This window comes from Lepidothrix coronata, unplaced genomic scaffold (assembly GCF_001604755.1).
Source record: "Lepidothrix coronata isolate B3197 unplaced genomic scaffold, Lepidothrix_coronata-1.0 Scaffold118, whole genome shotgun sequence".
Lineage (NCBI taxonomy): Eukaryota > Metazoa > Chordata > Aves > Passeriformes > Pipridae > Lepidothrix > Lepidothrix coronata.
The window spans coordinates 692,248-715,259 of record NW_016690298.1 but is presented as its reverse complement, the minus strand read 5'-3'; the positions used below and the strand labels follow the sequence as shown (position 1 = coordinate 715,259).

The 23,012-nt window shown below is 56.6% G+C and overlaps 2 protein-coding genes across 2 annotated transcripts in view; both read right to left on the bottom strand.

The window, feature by feature from the left end:
• NHEJ1 (non-homologous end joining factor 1) overlaps positions 1-15,761 on the bottom strand; it is a 44,207-nt gene extending 28,446 nt beyond the window's left edge. Inside the window, exons 1-5 of the mRNA XM_017825396.1 lie at positions 15,470-15,761; positions 14,725-14,910; positions 13,644-13,853; positions 10,376-10,514; positions 8,850-8,908 (exon numbers count right to left, since the gene is read on the bottom strand). Coding sequence (XP_017680885.1) covers positions 8,850-8,908; positions 10,376-10,514; positions 13,644-13,853; positions 14,725-14,910 — 594 coding nt within the window. The 5' untranslated portion in view covers positions 15,470-15,761. The remainder of the gene's footprint in view (positions 1-8,849; positions 8,909-10,375; positions 10,515-13,643; positions 13,854-14,724; positions 14,911-15,469) is intronic.
• A 1,767-nt stretch (positions 15,762-17,528) lies between these two features.
• On the bottom strand, positions 17,529-22,250 carry SLC23A3 (solute carrier family 23 member 3). The gene is made up of 12 exons (XM_017825285.1): positions 22,046-22,250; positions 21,616-21,776; positions 21,010-21,104; positions 20,600-20,673; positions 20,105-20,286; positions 19,832-19,955; positions 19,388-19,535; positions 19,054-19,307; positions 18,770-18,875; positions 18,523-18,690; positions 18,225-18,320; positions 17,529-18,053 (listed from the first exon to the last, which is right to left on the bottom strand). The coding sequence occupies exons 1-12, from the start codon at positions 22,151-22,153 to the stop codon at positions 17,719-17,721; spliced, it is 1,851 nt and encodes a 616-aa protein (XP_017680774.1). The 5' UTR covers positions 22,154-22,250; the 3' UTR covers positions 17,529-17,718.
• Positions 22,251-23,012: the final 762 nt, after the last annotated feature.

Sequence of the window (23,012 nt, the reverse complement as noted above, 5' to 3'; positions counted from 1 at the left end):
TATTTCCAGTCCAACGAGGATACAGTGCTATTCCTCAGCCCCACTGCACCCCTACCATTTTAGCATCAGTTCAGCATGTTAGCACAACCTCCTCGTCTTCCTCCAGAGTTGTTCCCAGCAAACCAGGTGTGAAAAATGTGCAAAGATACTGCTGAGCCTGCAGCATGGAGCATAGCTGTGCTCACCACATTCCCATGGGTGCTCCTCCACATTTTGGGGAGAAAGAGGAATAACCCCGAGAAGGGCTGCAGACAGGCAGTGCCATGCAGAGACCACTGCTGCTGCAGGCATTGCACTGACCGAGCAGCATAGGCTCTCCAACCCACAAATAAACCTGGAGGGATTTCCCTTCCAGCCTGTTTTCTTTAAAGGGCTTTAAGGATTTGGTTTCGGCAGCTGAGTAGACCCAGCATGAAGCGGTATCATCAGCTCAGGCAGCAGATGCCCAGAGTTGAAAGGCAGCACACCTACAGTGGGTGTTTCCACGCTCTCTGGTGTGGGACCCTCTCCCCCTGCAATGTGGCCACATTACCAAGTGTTTCCATAACCCAAAAAGTGAGACATGACTATGAGGAGAGACTCACACCTCCCCAAGTGCATGGCTCCCAGAGCTGGAGCTTTCTGCAGCTGTGCCGGAGCCCGTGTGCTGGGCAGGGCTCCATGTGCTCATGCTGCACCGAGCCAGGTTCCCTGCCGGCCCCTAGCAGCCAACATTAATTCATTAACAGTCCCATTAACACCCAGCTGTGGTTTCCCCCCAAACTCAGGCAGGGACCTGCTCCCCCGTGACAGCTGCTGACAGACCAAGTTTCCACCTTCAGCCCTTCTGGAGTTCTGTATAAAAATAAGCAGGACTTTTTTTTCAAAAGGAAAACTATATTTCCCCTATCCACACGCCCGCGCACATGTGCAGGACTCACGGGAGGAATTTGCTCCAATTTCCCCCACCCACAAACACATCGCCTTTGGTCAGAGACCAAATGTGGGCATTTTCAGCCCAAGATATCAGGGGTTTTAGCACCCAGAAGACAAGAAGCCACCATGACCCTGACCTGGGCTAAATAGGGTGCCTCCTCCCCAGCCAAGGGGTGCTGGGACACTCAGTGGTACTCCCACCGGGGGGCCTCATTCAGCATCCACAGCAAGACAGCTGACAGCCGCTCCTGAAGAGTGCCCTCCTGGCATGGCCAAGCATCCTGTTCGGGATCTGGGACCAAATTTCTATTTTCCCCTTTTCATTGTCATTCCCAGACAACAGTGAGCACCAGCTGTGCTGCAGCATCCCAAGGAGATGCCCAACTCAGCACCTACTTGGGACCTGCTACCCAACATCTATCTTTTCCCTTCCCACATATTTTCTCAAGAGCTGTGAGCACTAGTTGATGTGACACTCCAGAAGCCCTGGACCACCCTGTGCCACAGAGGGGTTGATATCCTTGCCCTATTCCATCCAGCTGCACATAAGGTTTTGCAGCCTGTGTCATCAGCATAGGAGTTGGCTCTCTGGGGCTCTCACTGGGAAGCTGGAGGCCAGGAAGCAGAGACCTCCACCAAATGTAGGAACCAAGGGACCAGAGCACTGCTCGGGGCTCAGTGGGTGTGCTACCTTAGGTATGTCACCAACAGGGTGGCTTCAGGTCCCTGGAGAAGACAAAGCTGGTGCCACCTATCTCCCAAGATGCCTGGCCACTAGCAGAGCACCCTGCAGCCCTTTGATCCAGAGGTGTTTGCCTCGCTGAAAACCCTCTAACTACTCTTTCCTTTAAATAGCAAAGCTCACAAATGCCCTATATGGCTCCATGTCTATATGTTGTCTATATATTTGTGTACACACACGCACAAAACACACAGAGATTTATTCGTGTTTTCAGAGCGGTTCAGGATACATTCCAGGACGAAATTCCAGCCAGCACTGGAGCCAAGAACATCAGTGGCCTCGGCATTTGCTGCCCCCTCTGCCTGCGTACACACTAAATACAGAAAGGGAGAGGTATAAATAGAGAGAGAAATACATGAATGGCCCTGTTTCCTTACACAGATACATAGGGCACGAAGGTCGGAGCAGAGTGGGAGCAGGCAGCCTCAAGAATCTGATGGTTGTACCCCCTGGGGTGCAGAGCAACCCCTCCCCAGGTGCTGCTGCCTGCCCAGATGTGCTCAGCTGTTCAGTATCACCTCTGCATGGGCTGGTACAACTGGAAGGGGCTACAGGGGCTTTGGCCCAAGGGATAGGGAGGAATCAGCTCTCAGAAACACCAATAAAATCTGCCAGTGGATGCCACTGGAGAAGGGGTGTAGCTGTGGGTATGGGGGAAGCTGGCAAAGGGCTTGGGACATGCAGGGACATGGTGAAAAAACCTGACAGCCTATTTCAGGCACCGAAGGGGTGCAGGGGGCTGCAGAAGGCAGCACCAATGGTGCAGGCAACACTGCTCCTCTGCCCTGCCCTAGGCCAGTGGAGACAGCGGGGATGGCAACACCCCAGTCCAAACCCCATCAGCTGGGGACAGAGAAGTTACCACAGAGCAGTGCCATTAGTCTACCTTGTTCTACTCCCCAAAAGGTCCTTTGCTTGCAGGAGTTGCTGCCACATCCTGAGCTGAAGGGCTGGACCGGCAGCTGTGGGGTACAGTGGCAAAGGACAGACCATGTCCCACACCTTTTCCCCTACCAACTGTCTCTGCATGCTCCATTCGCCCTCCTCTAACCCAAACACAGCCTGGCAAGATTGGGACCCCAGACACCTCTGTGCTGCCTGCTGCCCCTTGCGTGCTCCCCAGGGCCAGGCAGCTGCCTGCAGCCACGGGGCCTATAATGGCCAAGATGTGGGAGCAGGGCCAGGGGTGGTGGCAGGGGGATTGCTGCTCTGCTTTCAGGAGGAGGAGGGGGCTATCCCCCTTCAATGCTCCCATTTGAGCTGAGGCCTGGCACTGGCTCAAACCACCGCCTTGCTGACACGAGATCAATCATTCCCTGAGCTGAGTTGCTCCTCAGCAGCACTGTGCAGTCAGTGCCCATGCATGGGCTGGGGCCTCTCCCGCAGAAGCAAGGTCTGGCCCCTTCTGCCAGATGGCCTGTGATGCCCCTCTTCCTGCCTGCAGTGGCACCTGGCATGGCACAACCTGGCACATCACAGCACAGCATGGCCTAGCTCAGCTTTGCAGGGTATGGCACAGCATGACACGGCACGGAGAGGATGAGGAAGACTCCAGCTACAAAGGAGGGTTCCCTGCATGTGCCAGACCACATATGCCACTGCAGAGCCAAGGGCTGTGCAGTACCCCAGGAAGGGTGGCTGTGTTGGTGCCTGTCCATCCCTCCACCCCCAGACAAAACACCAGGTGATGCTGGGCTGAAGTGGGCTGGGACCAAGCAGACAGCTTCCTGTACCTGGCCCAGATGCCATGCACTTTCTGCAGTGGCACAGCCAGTCACAGGGGTTTGGGTTGTGAAGTCCCCACATCCCCAGCAGGAGCATTCCCTCAGGGCTCCTGGGACAGCATCCACATCCCCAGCAGATGCAAGGTCTGGAGTAATCACGAATAGCATAGCCCTGGTCCAGCTGCTGGGGACTTGCTGCTTGCCCGAGGTCTGGGCACTTTTGGGCAGGCTGCTGCTCTGGGGTGCCTGTGCCAAGTCTGGTTTTAGCAACATGCAGTTCCACTGACTCACTGCTTGTGCAAGCAGCCTGTGGCTGCCAGGAGTGGCCCAGAAAGTGCATACTGGCTGGGTGCCCCTCACCTGATTGGGCCTCAGCAAATAAATAAATAATGCCACAGCACTGACTGCCACGCGCCTCCATGGCAAACACTGCAGGGGGCAGGTGCCCACGCAGTGGTCAGCACCCAAGCAGTGGTGAGCACCTGTGCCCCCAAATGCTCCACTAAGGGCACCAAGTGCTAGCCCCTGTCTCCTTCAGCCAGCAGTTGTGGCACTTTGCCCCTTGCTCCCATCAGTGCCAGCATGCACGCTCCCAGTCTTGTTCACACGCTCCTGCTCTTGTATATACACTCACCCTGAGCACAAGTGATCCTCCCCTCCTGCTTGCAGCAGCATGCAGCTCCTTGAGGGTGTGCAAGGCAGCTCCTTGAGTGTGTGCAAGGAGTGTCCTGCTCCCCCCAGCACAGTCACAGCCTACTGCATTTCCAGTGTGGGACTCGGACCCCAGGGCAGCAATGGGATGGTGTGAACAAAGCTTGCTCAGGAATGAAACAAGAACTGCCCAAGTGGCCCCAATTCAGAACAAGACACAAGCACCCATGCGTCTCACTGGGCAAGCACAGCATGAATACTTTGCTGCACACAAGAGCTTGCTCTGCTCATCAAGCAGCCCCATAAGCCAGCCCTATGCTGCCACCTCTGCCCTGATCCAACCTGCCAAGAGACCTCAGCCCAGCTGAGTGCCCATGCCATCTTCTCTGTGAGCTGTTCACCCTGTGTGCAAGCAGTCCATGTCACACACACACTGCCAGCCCCACTCTGGCTAACTAGCAGCTGCAAAGCCACAGCTACCTTGCGCTAATTAAAAACATCCCTCCTTTGAAGGAGCCAAAGGGCCACTTCCTCTCCACTGCACTGGGCTGGCGTGGGTTTGAGGGATGTCATCCCCACCCTGCAAAATGTGCAGGCCGCTACCGCCTTCGCCCACTGACCGTGGCCACTCTGCTCCCTGGGGATTATTTTTAGTGCCTGTTAAAAAGGCGAGGCAGGGTGCTGGAGGCAGGCAGGTGCTCAGCTGGCCCCGGGGTGGCAATGGCCTGTGGCTCCAGAGTGCGTCCCAGCCGTCCTCCACCTGCCCTGATGGCCTGTGTCCCTTCACGGGAGGGGGACGGGCGCCTGGCCCTGGTCCCAGCCCCGGTGGGGAACAATAAGAGGGATGCTGACCCCCGGGCGCCCTGACGTCAGCCAGCACCGCCGCCGGCACCACAGCCAGCTCTGGCCCCGGGGCTCCCACTCGCCCTCGGCTGGGGCAGCACTGGAAGCCGCCTGTTTGTTTATCTTCCTCTCCAGCATTGCTTGTTTTGATGGCACATCCTCCTCCTCCTCACCGGGCCCCGGGGTCGAGCCGTGAACCCGCCGCGTCCTGTTTGCCGAGGTCCCGCGCCCCGCTTGCGGAGGTGCGGAGCAGCCACCCCCGCGCCGGCCGCAGCAGATAAAAATACACAGGGCAGAGCATCCTGGGGAGCGGGGGCTATATTTGCACTGATGGTATCGGTGAGCTTGTCCTCGGTGTACCTGTCCCTGCCCTTGTCAGAGCACGGGGCACAGCACTGCATGGACCCCCTGACCCTGCCCCTCCACAGAGCCGGATCATTGACTGGCAGAAGCTATGTCATGAAATGCTGACTGTAGCCAAGCTAGGACAAGCTCTCAAAACCCATGGGTGGGCACCCCACGTTGCCCTGTGGGGTCATTTCTGTAACGCAAAGGGACACCTGGGGACAAAATATCCCCAACCTGCTAGGTCCTAGGCTGCTGGGAACAGTGCCGGGGCAGCTCCAAGGCACTGAGCCCTCTCCAGCCACCTGCTCCTTCCTCTCATGGTGTGAACCCCTGGGCTTGCCAATAAAAGCCACCGGCTTTGCCTCAGCTTGTGCACAGCCACCAGTCTCCTTCCAGCTCTGCCCAAGCCTAGGCAGCTGCTCAGCAGTGAACCCTTGCCAAAAACTGTGTGTGTGAAAGCATCGTTTCCTAAACGTATAAATATTACCAGGGATTTGCTGGAAAACTCCCCACGGTTAGTTAAAATGCCCTGGACAGCCAAGTGCACACAAGCCCAGGGAAAGGGCATGTTTAAGCTGAGCGGCTGAGCAGATCTGCCTTCGGGGACTGACAGGTCCTTTCCTCTTCATAGGGGATGCCGCAAAGGTTTGGGAAATGAGCAGAGCTGTGGAGCACTTTCCCGCATCCAGCCCTGTGCCACACCATCGCAATCCCTTTCCAGCCAGGACATGCTTACTGCTACCAAACATTCACAACCTGAAGCTGCATTTTCCAAGTGGAGAGGCTGGAAGGACCATCAGACTTCTCCTCCTGACCTCCTGCCCACAGATGTTCAACCACGCACATCCCAAGACCAAACCCAGCAACCTGGTTTTCTTCCAGGCAGGCTCCCAGCCCAACTTTTGGAGACATCAAGAGATGGAGGATCAACCACTGCCCTTGGGAGAATGCCCCAATCGTTAATCACTTGCAGGAGCAAACCCAAGTGCCTCCATCCTAGCTCAAAATTGCCTGGCTGTGTCGCCCAGTGCCTGGCTTGTTCTCCACTGCTCTCTGTGAGATTAAAGAGAGCCCTTCACTAACCAGCATTTTCTCCTTGTAAAGACCCTCACACACTGTAATCAAGGCACCTCTCAATTTTCTCCCTGATAAGCTAGAAGAGCTCTTTCCTTCCAAGTCTCTCAATGCCAGGCTCTCTCTCCAGCCCTCAATTCATTCCTTGACTCTGTGCTTGATTGTCTGGTGTCTTTTTGAAAACCTAGACACAGGAGTTGGTCACAGCATTCCCAGCTCCCCATAGCACACCCCAAGGGACCCCAGTTTCTTGTGTTGCTCCTTTCAGGAGTACTAAAAGGAGTACTAAATTGCCTGGGTGCTCTGAAATCCCTGCACAGAGAAGCCCACCCTTCTGCTGCAAGAAAAGAGGAGAGACTGGGGTGAAGAGCCAGTTTTGGTGGTGGAGAGAGCTGAAATCCCATGTTTGGTGTTCCTCACTAGCACAAGACCTAGAAGACATCTGAAGGAATAATAGGGTACCACATTTAAACCAAAGGCAGCAGCTGTTCACATCTCACAGCTCGCTGCTGCAGGAAGGCACATGGGCCAAAAAGCATCATTGGCGGGTTTACAAAGAACGGGATAAATGCAGAGATGACAGATGAGAGGACAGACATCGCCCCAGCAGACCAAACACACAACCCCCAGCCTCGCCTCTGTGGCCAGTGCTCAGACGTGGCTACCAGGGAACACAGAGGGGGAGCATCTCCCAGAACCTTTCATTCCCTCTGGCCCCAAGACACTGCTCCTGGACTGTTTTTGGGATACAGCACCAGCTGCCATTTCATCTTTTCAGTCTCTTTAGATGTGATCCCCACCAGCTGCTTTTGCAAGGCTCTGTGCAGGGCTGCCTCACTCCCCTCCTACCCAGCCTGCACCTTCCCTTGTACCCGACACCCTACCAGCTCTCGGAGGATGCTGAGTTTCAAGCCTGATGTTCATCTTTAGCAGATGTTGTTCAGCCTACCCTTGGACAAAGACACACTTCATCATCCCCCGATCCTGGCACATCTGCCTACATCCTTCCAGTGACAGCACTGAAACATTTACCAATTGTTTCTGCCATGTCTGTTCCAGTATCAATCATTTTACCACCTCTGTCTACTAATAAGCTTATCCCACTGCTGGGAGCTTGGGGTTTTCTCCTACCATACTAAATAAAAGCCTTTCCTTCTGTCCTTCACCATGATTTTTCACTGATGTTTTTAGCTTCTGTTATCCATTTTCTACACTTCATAATTTCTAATTTATATTGATTGCTATCTACTCCCGCTCTCCCATTTGTTATAAACTGCTCTTTTATTTCTAATTGCTGCCTTCACTTCGCCGCTGAACCAGAACGGGCTCTTGGCCAGCACTGCCCTCTTTCTTGATTGTGGAATTGTGGCTTTTTGTGGCTTCTGAGACTCTTCTGAAAGAGCTCACCATTTTCATTCACATTTTTCTATCTAAATGTTTCCTCTGAGCTGATTTCACTCATAATTTTCCCCCTGCTTTGGGAAATTAGCCCTTTCAAAAGCATGAAGGATATAAATTACTGTGTAGGAATGTTCTTTCTTTGCCCAGGGTGAATGTAATCTGGTCATGATCATCGGTGCCTAGGCAACATCCAAGTTGCAGTCCAGCAGTAAATTCATCTCTATCCTTCATAAGCAGGGGGAAACAAAAGTTGCCTGCACTGGATGCAATGCCTCGCATATAAAAAAGGGATCATCTCTAGTTTTTAGAAACTCTGCAGATCATTTATTCCTGGCTGCACAAGAGCATCAGCTTGTCTCATAAAGCAATATCCTCACAAAGTCTGTGTGATACCACTGACACCCTGGTTGACTCCCTGGACCCCAGGAGGCACCACTGCTCCCTACTCCTGTGCCTTTACAGTGAGCACAGGAACACTCAGAAGCACCCTGAGTCTTTCTGCATCAATGAGCATCAATCATTTCTGACCTTGACACATTAGTTTGAATCATTTTAGTGCTTCTGTGATGATTTCCAGCCATGAAAAAGGATCAGAGGAAAGACTCTCTTCTTCCAGTCCCAGTTTCTCCAAAGCACGTCTGATTTTAGAGCCAAGCGTGCCAAGGGGACAGTGGTGGACACAGCACGGATAACATGGTGAAAAGCACTTGTCCCCATAATTCGCCACTACAAAGTCACCTCTAAAAGCAAGAGGTGAACCAAAAGGACCAGATGGCTTCTCCTCATTCACCTAATACCTGCCTGCCATCAGCATCAGTGTTTCAAGTCCACAGCAAGAGTGGGAGGCAGGTGAGGATGGCCCAGCAATAGCATACTCCTGTGGAGCAGCCAGCCTGGCTGGCACCTCTGGGCAGCCAGGCAGTGCTCATCCAGCCATGCCAGGCATGTCCCCAGCTCTGCTCACCCTGCAGATGAGGTGCAAGGACACAGAGAGGGCCATAGGAGAGCCAGAGGGCTTGACTCCTCTTCAGATAAGTCCAGTCAGTCCCATCAGTGCTCCCATCCAGCCTGGCCACCTCACACTGGGGCTGCTGATGCCAGCTCCTGACCACCCCTGTGCCAAAGGATGGGGGACTTGCACCACTTCTTACCTCAGTCATGAAGTTCTGCTGAAATGTCTCCTCCTGGAAGGGCTCTGTACGCAGTCGGTCTGCAAGTGAGAGAGGGATCAGCCTGGGCAGGTCTTGGCAATCCTCCTGCCCCAGCTTCCCCTTCCCCTGCCTGTGGGGTGAGGAAGCTGCAGGGAAAAAGCTCTAGCACACTCATCAGAGCCAGCAGGAGAGCCAAGCAGGCCCCTTGGGCTAGGAACACATCACCCAGTTAACAGAAGGTGCAAGGACCACAAGGAAGTGGGAGAAACAAGGTTGAGACTGCTGATGCACACAGCAGCCAGGTAGCAGAGCCAAGAGCCCTTGTCCCAGCACCCTCCTACACTGAAGAGCAGTGGCAGCACATGCTCAGCACTATTCCCAGATCTTACAGTTGGAAAGAGCTGCCTGAGTCTACGGGACAGGGCACTGCTTGTCCAGCTGCTTTTCTGAAGGAGTGAGCCAGCCTGTGTCCTCCTCTTGCAGGACAGGGACATACCCCTGTTATATTCTGCTCTGCACCTTGTTGAAAACACTAGTTTTTCCCCATGTGACGGGGGGGAAAAATTATGTGGTCTGGAGAAGCACCTGGCCAGATTCCCTCAGCAGCTACGGTGGAAAGCTTACCCCAGCCTCCTGCCCTGCACCAAGTAAGGGACAAGAGGGGTCACCTGCTCACGAGCTTCCATCCCTAGAGCCAAGACAGGCTGTCCTGGCTGCTCCGAGTCCTGCAGAACTGGCACGCAGCAGGAGAGAGGGGAGTGCAGCCAGCTGATGCATCTAGAGTGCACCTGCGGGGCAGATCCAGGCTCCTGTGGTGGGGCACCTGTCATGAGACCACATCACCTTCCTGGACATGATATACAAGCCAGGGCTGACCCCCATCAGTCCCCAGGTCTGAGGGGGCAAGGTTTCCACAGAAGGGCAGGTATCACCTGTGGCGGCAGGACAAAGCACGGCACTAGCAAGGGACAACCCAAAAACGAGCATCCAGCCAACCTCCACGGGTGGAGGACAAACTGCCCTCTAAGGTGGCTCCCCCCGGCAGGTCCTGACCCACATCCTACCCTAAGAGGGCTACTGCCTGCCTGTTCTGCCTGATGGCAAAGTGGGCTGGGCACTGGAGGGGGACCGATGAGCATGGCTACACTTTCCATGTATGAGAGAGCCAGGAGCCCCTGCTTGCTCTCCAAGCAGTCAGTGAGCTACTGTGCTCGGGAAGGGAGCCTGACACCTCTACAGGACCAGCCCTTGCTAGCATTCCCGCCAGCTCCTGGGGACCAGCCAGGTGCTCTCGGAGTAGTGGAGAACCCCTTGGTAACTCCCCAACTCCTCCAGCTATCGGTCAAGGGCTGTTCCTCCCCCAGCTCTCCCCAGGGGCTTTTCCCTAGCCTTCTGGCTACCATCATGCTGCTGGCTCAGCTCAACAGGAAACACAAGCCTGGCTGAGTAATCGCCAGAGGGAGCAGAGCACATCAGTCCTGTGCTAAGGAGGAAAGTCGCTCCCTGCCCCAGGTATTCCTCCTCACCTCTGCTGAGAGTGGCCCCGCTCTCCCTGTAATCTTCAATCTCAGCATCCTTCTGGAGCACCAGGGAGATCAGCTCTTGCACCTGGTGCTGCAGTGCCAGGTTCATCCGAATCAAGGGCCGCACGAGGTGACGGGACACCTGTGATGGAGGAGGGACACTCTAGGAAAGGTCCAGGTCCAGGGAGGCACACAGAGTGGTAAAAGCAGGACAGCCAGCAAGGTCCTAGCAAGAGCTGAAGCCCAGGTCACACAGGGCTCCCCAAAATACCCCACATCTCACCCAAATACAGTGGGAAGTGGTCAAAAGATGTGAGCTGGAAGAAGGTAGGCCAGATGCTGTGGAACTCATCCCTCTATCCGAGTTCCATCCTTTCACAGCTGTGGGCCGTAGCAGGGGAGAGCTTAGGTGGGAGAGCCCAGTGGGAATAGTGTGCAGGGATAGGCAATGCTCCATCCACCATTTGAGGTGCAGCAGGAGGCAGAGAGTCCCTATGTGCCACCCAGACCCTCTCCAAGGTTCTGCATACCTCATGGCACGTTCTTATGCAGGAAACAGGCACAGCTGGGCAAAAAACCATAAAGACATACCAAGGTATCAAACTGCAGCTTGAGGAACAGGAGAGACTCTCCCAAGGAGGTAAGATCACAAGCAGAAGACTTGTGAGGACTCATGGAGGTTGCAGCTCCCCATCACAGCCCACTAGTGCCACCCCGAGCTTACACCCACACAAGCCCCATGCAGGGTCCTGGGCATGTCCACTGCCCCAGAGCCAGGCTTGGCCACTTTGGCCCAGCAGGCACATGAAGCAGCCTCCCTCAAATCACCTTCTTCAGTCTCTGGCAGGGTATTTGAGATCTCCCCAACCCATCATACCCCTTGTCTCTGTGGCTAGGCTGAGCCCACAGGTGAGAGGACAGCAAAGCCAGCATTGCTCCTGTGACAAGTGACCTCCACGCTCTGCTCACCCACTCAGGCAGAAGCCACAGAAGTGGCAGCCATCACCCACCCATGCATTCAGAGTGCACCATCCACAGCAGGGATGGGACAGGGCAAGACAGGTGGCCTCTGTTCCCACCTCAAGCCCCTGGCTGGGGCAGGTTTCATTGCAGCATCCACACCAACCATGCTCAGGACTCCAACCGCTTCCCACCTCTGTGGTGCCTTGCAGACCTCCAGTGTGTGTCCAAGCTAAAGGACAGGAGCAGCTGAGAGCATAAGCTTTGCATCTCCTCAGCTCAGCCTCCGAGAGCCTTGCTCGGGGAGGGACATTAAACCCCTGAGGCAAGCCAAGCCGAGACCCCGATTATTTGCTCCCCAGTCCGACCTTGACGGTGAGGACAGGTCCCGCAGCAGCCGGGGAGCCCGGCTCTCCACCGGTGATGCCCAAGCACAGCGGTTTGTGGGGAGAGGAACCGTGCTCCGCAGCGCGACCCTCCGGGAGCGGAGTGCCGGGACTGTAGGGCTCTGCCTCCCGCCGGCAGCGGAGCCGCAGGGCCGGCCCGGGGACGGGGCTCCGCCGGAGGCTCCCGCCGGACCGGTTCGCGGGCGCCGGGCGCCCTCTTGTGCGCGCAGGGACGAAGGGCCCCGGGGGATCACAGAATCACAGAAAATGCTGTTGTACGGGACCCATGAGGATCACGGATTCCAGTACTTAGCCCTGCACAGGACCATCCCCAGGAGTCACACCATGTGCTTGAGAATATCATCCAAATGCTTCTTGAACTCTGTCAGGCTTGGTGCTGTGATCACTTCCCTGGGGAGCCTGTTCCAGCACCCAACCACCGTCTGGGTGAAGAACCTTTTTCTAATATCCAACCTAAAGCTCCTGTGACACAACTTCAGGCCATTCCCTTAGGTTCTGCCACTGGTCACCAGAGAGAAGAGATTAGTGCCTGCCCCCCCTCTTCCTCTCACAAGGAAGTTGTAACTGCAATGAGGTCTCCCCTCAGACTCTTCTTCTCCAGGCTGAACAGACCAAGTGCCCTCAGCTGCTCCTCATACGGCTTCCCCTCAACGCCCTTCACCATCTTCGTTGTCCTCCTCTGCACACTCTCCAATAGCTTTATATCTTTCTTATATTGTGGTGCCCAAAACTGCACACGATATTCAAGGTGAGGCCGCACCAGCGCAGAGCAAAGCAGGACAATCCCCTCCCTTGACTGGCTGGTGATGCTTTGCCTGATGCCCCCAGAATGCAGTTGGCCCTCCTGGCTGCCAGGACACTGCTGACTCATATTCAACTTGCCATCGACCAGGATCCCCAGGTCACTTTCCACAGCACTGTCTTCCAGCATCTCATTCCCCAGGTTGCACCATCCAAGGTGCAGAATCTGGCACTTTTCCTTGTTGAACTTCATATGGTTGGTGATTGCCCAGCACTTTAATTTGTTGAGCTCTCTCTGCAGGACCTCCCTGCTTTCGAGGGAGTCAACAGCTCCTCCCAGTTTTGTGTCATCTGCAAACTTGCTCAGTATCCCTTCCAGTCCTACATCCAAGTCATTTATAAAGATGTTGAAGAGCACAGGGCCCGAGATGGAGCCCTGTGGAACACCACTAGTGACAGGTCACCAGTCTGATGTTACCCCATTCACTATTACCGTCTGTGCTCGACCCATAAGCCAATTGCTCACCCACTGCATGATGGAGCATCCACAATGTCTCTGGGTAACCTGTTCCAGTGCCTCATCACCCTCATAGTGAAGAATTTCTTCCTAGCAGCTAATCTAAATGTGTCCTCTTTTAGTTAAAAAACTGTATCACTATTTGCCCACGTAAAAGGTGCTCTCTCGCTTTTTTATAAATCCTCCTCAAGTACTGGAAGGCTGCAATGAGGTGTCCCTGGAGCCTTCACTTCTCCATGCTGAACAATCTCATCTCTCCCAGCCTGTCTTTGTAGAAGAGGTGCTGCAGTCCACCCATCATCTTTGTGGCTCTCCTCTGGATCTGTTCTAACAGATCCATGTCTTTCTTGTGCTGAGGACCCCAGACCTGAATGCAGAACTCCAGGTGGTCTCTCATGAGGGCATCTCCCTCCTGCCCTGACAGCAGCATGTGCTGGGCCATCCCTGCCTCACCGCAAGGCAAAACCAAGGTGTCAAGGTCTCAATGGGAAGAAACAGGGACAGTAAACCTTGGGAGGGGCACCAGGCAGAGTCAGTAACCTACAGTCACCAGCATGGCTCAAGATCATACAAAAGCTTCTAAGCATTAGAAGACAATCCCTAACTTTGGCCACTCCCTCCCCAAACTCTCCACAGCTTTACTCACCATTTCCAAGGGAGCAGGGCAGCAGTGGAAGTCCCAGTAGAAGGGCAGTCCTGACAGCTCACTCTTTACATGCAGGATGAGGCCACTGGCAGAGCGGTTGCAGGAGAAGGTGGTGGCAGGTGCTGGCTGCCCTGCCAGCAAGGGGCACATCAGGTTGCACAAGTGGTTCAGGAAGGAGGACACATTGACCGTCAGCCGCTTGTTCAGCTCCTAAGGAAAGGCAAGGTTAGGGGGCACAGCAACACCCCGGAGAGCTCAGCATCGGGGAGAAAACAGCACAGAAAGAGCCAAACTAGTCCATGTCTCACTGCAAAAAGCCATTCCTGGGCCTGAGCTTCAGCCTCATCACAGGACATTCCCCACTGGTTCTCCCAGGCCAGCCAAGCTGGGAAGGCTCCCCTGTCCTGCCAGCCCAGGATGGGCAGAGTGCAGTGGTTTCCACTAGCACATCTGCATGCCACAAGTGTCACAGGCTGGCCAAGAGCCGACAGCAGGACAAACTGCCAGAGCTGGGGGATGGCTGCCACCATATGCCAACTCTTCCTGGCACCAGCCATTCAGCACAGCCATTATGTGACACAGAGACATGCCACTTCAGTGGCATGTGGGGGCCTGGACACATGGACTAGAATGAGGAGCTGAGGCATGGCTCCATGTGTTTCTGGGGGCTGGGCTGACAGGATACCCCATGAGAGACTGTCCTAGCTATGAATGTAAGCATAATCTCTCTGTCACCGGATGGTTGGCAACCCTGTTTCAAGCTCCTCCTTAGTACACTGTTACTGGGGAAACCAGCTGCCCATCCAACTCACAAGTGAGTGTGCCATCCTCTGCACACAGACTCAGTGAACACCTAGTTGCCTTTGGCATGCTAAATAGCTTGGCCCACTCTCACAGGAGGAGAGTGTTTGGCCAACTGGGATGACAGTGCTTGGGCAAAGCTGCCCAGGGACTTCCTGGGCTTGGTGTTTGCACCCAAGCCTTGTCAGATCCAACAGTCATTGTGTCCCCAAGCAGTTTATGCTGGGATGTCAGCTGCTGCAAGGAGAAAAGAAGGTCCCTGGACTTTTCAGGCACTCACCTTGGACCTCTGTCCCACAGCCTTGGTGTCTGCACTCTCGTACCAGACACTACTGAGGTCAGAGATCAGCAGGATATAGCCAGTATCCCTGAAGCACACTTTGACAAGAAAAGCAGACTCGCCAAAGTGAACAGAAGCCCAGGGCTGGGTCAGGAGACTGCTCTCCAGCTCCTCGGAGACCTCCATCTGCAAGAGAGCAATCAGGCCTCTGCCTCAGCCTCCACCCAGGAAGACCTTGGTTCTTGCTGACCCCTTCACGATGCAGCCCCGCCCCACAGCGCAGAGGTGAGGATGCTCAGCCAGCTCTGGTGACTCACATCCCTGCACATGCATGCAGCAGAGCTGGGGTGGCCGTTTTGGGGAGCTCAGTGCAGGGCAGTTCCCACCACCGTTCACAATAAGCATCCCAGATGCACCAGCAGATGCACGGCAGTGTAACTGCTGCCGCCCGGGTTACCTCGTGCTTGCCGACGGCAACATGACAAGACCTCTATGCACAAATTAACATTTAAGCTGCTCCGCAGGCAGCAGGACGCTGCAGCCCTCCTCCTGCTGGGGCATCCCGTCCCCGCGCACCACGCGAGCCCGCGCCGTCCCTGCCGGCAGTGACACCGGCAGAGTGCCGGCAGCCCACTGCTGCTTCCCGCTCCTCCCTAGGACGGACTCCATGCCTCCCAAAACGTTCAGGGACCCAGCACCCGTGGGGTGCCCGCAAGCCTGGGGCTGTGCGAAGCCGCGGCATTACCCGAAGGCAGGAGGGGGAGGCGGACACAGACTGCCGAGGCGAGAGCTTGCAGCCGCGATCGGCGCCGGGCCGCGGGCGAGAGGCGAGGGCAGACTACGGCTCCCGGCATGCTGCTCTCTTCCGCGACCAGCGGGGCCGGGGCACGCCGGGAGGTGCAGCTGGATGAGCCACGATCTTCCTCAGAGCGTGGGGAGTCACTGCTCCTGCTCCTTCTCCGCTGCTGCTAAGGACAGCGAACCGAGCTGGCGCGTCCCTCTACAACATTCCCAATTGCCGCAGGAGGTGCTACGGCTGGTGGGGACCGAAATGCCTTACGACTTTGTTTTGCGCTTGCGCCTGTTATGAAATGTCCTGGCACAAGTGCCCAGCTGGGGACAGGGCACGGTACAGCCGGAGAGGCAGCGGTAGCGAGGGATTCCTCATGTCCCTTGGCCCCGGGTTTATTGCTCAGCCCCAGGGTGCCGGCGCAGGCACGGCACAGGGCAGGCACCTGCACCGCTGTTCTCCCCGGCTGTGCGGGAACTGGGCTGCTGCGCCACAGCCATAGCTGTGCCTCTGTCCCACATGTGTGGGGACTGGGCTCACAAGACACCACAGAGCAGGGCTGTGCCAGCTTGGCACACCACACAACTTCAGTCCTCTCCACACTGAGCACAGCCCCATCCTTACCCCAGGCACTGACCTTGGAAACCCCAGCACCCACACTGACTGCAATCCCCAATGTGCACTCCGTGCATTGAGGCCATCCCTCCGGCTCCCACAAAATGCCTCCTGTACACCCACATGCTGCCCCTGAGCCCCCCATTTACGCTCTATTCACACACCCTTCCACTCACCCCTCTCCCTAGCATGCAGGCTGCAGCTGCACCTCAGAGCAGGGCCGAGGGCAGATGGTCATCTCAGAGGGTTTTCATCCTGAAGAGGTGCCAGGGAACAGCGGAGAAGGTAGGGACTTTGGGGCACAGGACAGACTGGGTTGCATGGCCAGGTTAGAGTGCAGGAGGATTTGGTGTGCAGGACTAGTTGGACTAGTCCAACTAGTGCACAGCTGGAACGTAGGGCCAGGTTGGGGTGCTGGATGGATGAAGATGAGCTGTGCATTACACCCCGTGCCCACGGGTGCACAGGACCCAGCTGTGGGGACCAGAGAGAGCTGGGGAAAGAGGCCTCACAGCTGGGGACCTGCACACACAGTGCCACCACATCTCTTCCACCTTGCATCCACCTTTGGGTGTTTCTGGGTGTTGAGGGCCTCCTTGGGACTAGGTGGAGGGGGCAGCCACAACTTGGACCTGTGATCCAGCCCAAGCACATCACACCCATGGACCAGCTCTAGCTTCCTCCCAGCAAAAGTCCATCCTCCCTTCGAATTTGCACCCAGGGCAGTTCAGACTGGTGGAGGTGACATGGAGGGGAGGCAACAGAGTCCTTTCTGTGGACTCTGATCTGCTGTAAACGCTGGAGCAATGAGCAGGGCTGGTGCAGACTCTGCTGCAGATGGCAGTGGGAAACAACCCAGGCGCTCAGCTTATCCCCTTAGGTCAAAGGACATGTTTTCTTCTGCAGGGAAATCCGCTGTTAGGTGGTTTAGTCACAAGAGCAATACCTAGGGGGCAGTTATGTGGTAAGCACTGCTGGCACCATCCTACTGTAGGTGAAAGGGCCTTAATTGTTTTGAGCTGAGTTGAGTTTTGATTCTGAGCTGAGTTGCACCCCCAGCCTGGGGCATCCTGGAGTGCCAGAGCATTACTATGCACCTGGTGCTATTGCCATCAAGGAGCCATGGGCACAACTGGGACACAACAGGGAGGAGGTGGAGAGCCAGCCCTTCCTCAGGACAGTGCCGGCAGGTGAGCACGCCTAGGGTTAGGGTTACGCCAGTCCTTTGGGGCTGGCCAAAGCACTGAGCCCTCCCCTAGTCATGTCCACAGGGTGATGGCGGGTTTTAGAGGCACCCACATCCTCAGCAGCAGAGTCACCAGGTGGCCATGCCCTCCAGTCACAGTCCTCAGGGCAGCAGGGGATTCCCCAGGCAAATCCTGTCTGGAAAGGAAACCCCTGGAAAGGGTGAAGTTGGCTGAAGGTTTTTATATCTTGCTCCCAAGCAGGGAAATCAGGTTTGTGCTGGGAGGGTGGAATCTCAGATCCCTCCAGTCCACATGGGCTTCAGAAATGAGAAGCAAAGTGGCTCACAAGCTGCCTTGGGGACACAGCCCTTGTTTCACACAAGACATCCCCACACCACAGAGTCAGGCCACAGCGTGCCATGCGGGCACCTCTGTCTGGCTTGCCCTCATTGCTGGCTGCAGCTCCCCAGAGCTGGGTTTGGGGAGCAGGTGTGTCCCTTCCCCTGGAGCAGCAGTCCCCTGCTCAGTGGCACAGCTGCCCTCCTCCTCTTCCTCAATTCTTGGGCAGAGGAAGCAGCAGGGAAAGGCTTTGCAGGAGGATGGCAGCAGCCTCCTCAGCCCAGTGGGGAGCCCGTATGCTTGGCTGACTTCTCCCCTCTCTCCACGGGGGTGACGATCACCTGCCCCAGCTTTCCTAGGTGCCAGATCAGAGAGCAGCCCTCGTTCCTCCAGGGTTCCTGGGAGGTAGGCAGTGAGATGGGAGCCCCGTCCTCCAGGTGCATGCTCCCAGCCCACACCAGCCTCAGGACCCTAGCAGGACTGCCTGGAGGCAGAGCTGGTGGTATGGGAAATGATAGATCCAGCCCTCAGAGCAGGAACTATGCAGAGTACCTAGAACAGCCCCTCACCTGAGACCGTGTTCTCCAGAAAAAATGACAAGAAGCCAGTTAAGAAGACAGGCACCATGAGCAAGGAGAGGAAGAGGAGGTCCAGTGGCACCCAGCCTGCAGGGACAGTGCCAGAATCAGTCCAGAGGTCCCAGCTCAGCTGGGGGAAAGGGGCTGGAGCAGCCATGGCAGACCCAGGGATTAAAGAGGGAGCTGCCTGATACCATGAGCTGACCCAGCCTCCCAGGACACCAGAGATGTGTGGTCACCATGCCATGGGACCCAAAGCTTTGCCTTGCCTGGAGAATGTCCCTTCTACCTGTGGCCAGGTGAGTCAGAGCTGCACTGAACCACCGCGGCACCAGCAGTGCCATGAACATGGCAAAGCCGACAATGAAGATGTTCCTCCCTGAGTCGATGTCTGCGTACTGGAAGTAGGAGATCCCCGTGCCCACAGCCACGGCGTAGGTGATACAGAGCACCCCTCCTGCGAGGGGTGGGAGTCAGGCAGCGCCAGGCAGGCTGCAGGTGCCGCAATGAGGGGCAGGGCAGGGCAGGGTACCCACCGTGAACTGCCAGCGGGATGCGGGTGAGGAGCCCTGCCAGCTTCGGGGACATGCCCAGTACCACGCATGCCAGCGCGCTTACTTGCACCGAGAGGCGAGAGCCAGCCTGGCAGAAAGAAGAATGGAAGTGAGGATGGGTAGCACCACCCCCTACTCTGTCTCCGTCCCCATTCTGCCATGCGCACCTGCCTTTCCCAGTGACAGCCTGGGCATTACAGGTCCCCCGCACCTGCTCCATTGCCTCCCTGTCTCTTGCCAACCTTTTTCCCCCTACCCTGGCATACCTGAGTGAGGCCAGCGGCGCAAGTGTTGGCAATGCTGGAGGCCGTGCCCCCCGGGGTGCCCAGCAGTCCTGCCAGGAGGCTGCCCAACCCTTCCATGCAAAGGCCCCGGTTGCAGGCGTGAGTGGGCAGCCGGGAGGCTCGCAGCAGCCTCCCACACAGCACGTAGCAGCCCACTGAGTTCATGCTGCAGCCGATGGCCATGGCAATGCCCACTGCCAGCGCCCGGGGGGTGAGCAGCGGCCACCCCCACTCACCTGCAGCAGAGGGAAGAGGGATGGATGATAGAGGCCCCAGCCAAAGATGAATGGCTGCACTCAGCCCTCCTGCCCCCCACCTGCATAGGGGATGCGGACCCAAGGGGCATGGAAGGTGCTGTTGGCCCAGGACAGCTGTGCCATGGCCAGGTCCAGTGATTCCCAGGGTATGTGGAAGCAACTGAGGATGGCACAGACAATGCAGACAGCAGCAAAAGGGAGCAGTACCTGCAAGGCAAAAGGGGACCCTCAGGACCCTCCTCCCCTGCCTGCCTTGGCCAGTGCACTGTCTGCTGTGCCCCAGACAGCAGGTCCTTGTCCTATCATCTCTTCCATGGAGCCATGCCACATCTCCCCTTACCCCTGCAGGGAGCATCCCAGGCTCTGCTGCCCCAACACCCTAGGTTCCCAGCGCTTCCCCAGAGCTGCACCAGAACTTCTCACCCCTGCCTCTGCTCCAGGTTTCACCTAACCCCACACCAAAGAGCAAGGCTTGGAGAGAAGCCTGGTCACAGACACAGTACCGAGAACGTGCGCAGGGTGGGAACTGATGGCTCTGTGGAGCCCTCCCAAGTGTGGCTCCAGGTGCAGAAAGGCAGGCGGCAGGACCGCAGGTGCTGGGAGAAGGTGACAGCAAGGAACATGAGCCTAGGAAAGGGAGCATAGGTCACCACACAGCATCACAGTGGTGGGGCCTCAAATATGTGCTGTGCACCACAGGGGTGCCCCATCCCTGTCCCAGTGGTGAAGGAAAGCCCCAGGAGCCGCACACCAGTATGGTCCCCAGGCTCACATACAGCAGCGCTACACCCCAGTTAGTGGAGCAGAAGAAAGCAGCTTCCTTGTATGCAGACAGCCCGATGATGGAGAGGCTGGGAGCCAGGACCATGGGCCCACAGTGCCGAGCTGCCCACCCGCACATGCCAGACACTCCCAGTACCAACTGAATCAGCCCAGAGACCAGCACTGCTCCAGAGACCTGCAAGAGGAAAGGATGGGGCCAGTGAGGCAGGATACATGAAGAGCAGTCCAATACTTTCCCTTGGCCACACTCCCACTGCCCCAGTAGCATCACTTGTTCCACATGTTCTGCTCACCCCAAGCCCAGAGAAACATATACATGCACATGCATCAGGATCCCCATTGCCTTTGTGCATCCCCTTGTGTCCCCTCTACTCATAGGAATCCCTCAGAGGGACGGAAAAAGAGACCAGTGGTGCAGGTGTATGGATGAAAACTGGGAAGCTGATAGAGCAGGACAGGGACCCCCATCTCAGCAAGGGAGCACCCACCTCTTGCAACGAGGCAGCCCGGCTCCCTGTGACAGTGCAATGTGGTGCAGGGCATGTGCTGGCCACGGCTGTTCCTGGAAGGGAATTTTGCAGGGATGTGATGTACATGGATGCTGGGCTCCTGGAGCCGTGTCCAAGAGCACACAGCACGGAAGCTCCTGGCTAGAGAAGGAGCAATGTGCCAGTATCCCCATCCCCACAAGCCCTGACACTGGGGAGGTGACCAGATGCATTGCAGGTGCACTCAGGGGTGAGTAGGGTGCTGTGTACCATCACCAGAGGGGCCAGCAGGCAGGATCCCTTGCTATCCCTCATCTCTACCCCATGTACCAGGCACCCCATCATTGCCATTCCCCTGGCACCAGCATGGCCTGGGCCCCAAGGGACACAGGCTCCAGGGCTGTGCTCACCATTTTTGTCTGTGCTGGCACTGGGGGACAGGTGGGAGCTCAGCACCATGGCAGGGACCAGGTACTCAAAGGACGGGATTTGAACCAGCGGCAACCTGAAGAAAGGGACAGCAAAGGCACATTAGGGAGGAAGGAGGGGAGAAGGCTGCTCCAAAAGCCTAGGCTGCCAGAGGAGCAGGAGTGGGAAGGGAACCGGCTAGAAACTTCAAAGTGGCAGGAGGTCATCACATAATCCAGTCCTAGTATGTCCTAGTACATCCCAAGTGCCAGCACATGGGATGTGTGCAGAGGTCAGAGGCTTTGCCAAATCCTATACCCAGCCCTTGTGTGTGCAGTGCAGGCACTGGATGGTCTGGAGGAGCTGTGTATGATGCTGGATCAAAGCAGGGAGGAGCTAGAAGGAAAGGACAGTGGTTTTTCTAGAGGGATGCGTGAGAGGGACGGGACAGCTGTGCAGAGATACAGGGCAAGACAGTTTCCTTGTGCCCCTTTCCACCTCCAGCAAAGCCTGTCTTCCCACAGCCTAGGAGAGAGCAGAGACATGCCCTGCCATGGCATCACCCACCTCCTGGTGACAGCTGCACCCCCTTCATTCCCCTTGCTCACCGGCTCCCCAGGGTGGTCTGCAGCACCGTGGAGATGCCACAGGCAAAGAGGCTGCATGCCAGCAGCTCGCTGGTGGCCTGGCCATGAAGCAGCTCCTTGGGCAGGGTAGGCAGCAGGAGGAGGTGGAAGATGCAGAGCAAGGAGGCCTGCACGGCCAGGTGCTGTGCAGGGAAGAGATGGAGCAGTCACAATTCCCCTGCAGTACCCAAAGCTGCAGCTCCCCATGCCCAGGCGTCCTGAGTGGGTGGATGCCCACTAACACCACCTAGGCAGCACTCACCACCGCCCACTTCCCTCCCAGCACCCACTGGCCAGAGTCCCACACACCCTTTTTCTGACAGGATGCAGTCCCTGCCCTGCCACTTGAGAGGATCCCAGCCCTCTCCTCATCATCCCATCTCTCTGGCTCCTCACCATGGTCCCCCCTCACCTGAAGGGCTAAGCAACAGGTCAGTATCCAGGAGCACATCTTTGGAGAGGAGCAGGATGTGAGCATGGGGCTCCCAGCTCCAGGCACTCTACCGTGGCCCCCATTCATGCTGTTGCCTTGCCACGCTGCTCCCAGTTTGCGTTTCAAAGAGGGTGGGTGGGATCCCACCCCCCTCAGGGCTCCTCACGAGCTCTCCACTGCTGAACTTCCACCTTCTGCAGGAGCTGCCCCAGGGTTAGCCATTAACTTGAGTTGGTGAGTAACCTGCCCTTGTGGCCAGGAATGCAAGTGTCACCCTGGGTTGTCACCACAAGGGCCAAATGACAGCCAACCACAACCAGGACACCAGACACTACTGCAGTGCCAACTGGCCACAGCCCGGATCCCATCCTGGCCTCTTGTGATACACAGGGCAGGGGCTGGGTGGGCCACAGCACAGACACCTCTTCCTCCATGTGCTTGGGGCATCTCCATGAGCAGCATCCTCCAGTCCCAGTATGCCCTGCCCATACCTGTTCCTCCTCAGCACAGCAGCCCCTGCCCTCCTGGTCCAGCCTGGTCTCTGATGGGGATCTGTCACATTACTCATTCTGCTGAATCCTACCACTGGACAAGGATGTCAGAGACAAGAGCTACCTGCTTGGTTAGGAAGGATCCCAAGGGCGCACAGGCAGGGGATGCTCATGTTTTTGTCATGGGGCAGAGGTGGATGTGCCAGTGACCTGGCTGAGCCCTTGCTGTGCAGGGCTCACTCATTAATAAGTAAGACTTTGGAGACTGTGCATTCCCCGCATTCCCAAGGATGCGGAACCTCCTCTCTCCTGCCTTCCACAGGCACCAGAAGCGATATTCCTCCTGTCACCAGAGAGCCTGGTTCCTCTTGAGCCCTGCAGGACAGGCTCCACAGTGCTCCTGAGCTCACCAGCAGCACTCAGGATCTGCCTCATACAGCAGCTGAGGGAGCAGG

Excerpts from the sequence above, each read along its gene's own strand:
- SLC23A3 (XM_017825285.1), bottom strand. The coding sequence starts at position 22,153 with ATGAATGGGGGCCACGGTAGAGTGCCTGGAGCTGGGAGCCCCATGCTC. Across the intron at positions 20,287-20,599 it reads GGGCTGCCTCGTTGCAAGAG|GTCTCTGGAGCAGTGCTGGT; the intron begins GTGGGTGCTCCC and ends TTCCTCTTGCAG. Across the intron at positions 18,321-18,522 it reads TCTGACTCACCTGGCCACAG|GCTGGGTGCCACTGGACCTC; the intron begins GTAGAAGGGACA and ends CTGTCCCTGCAG.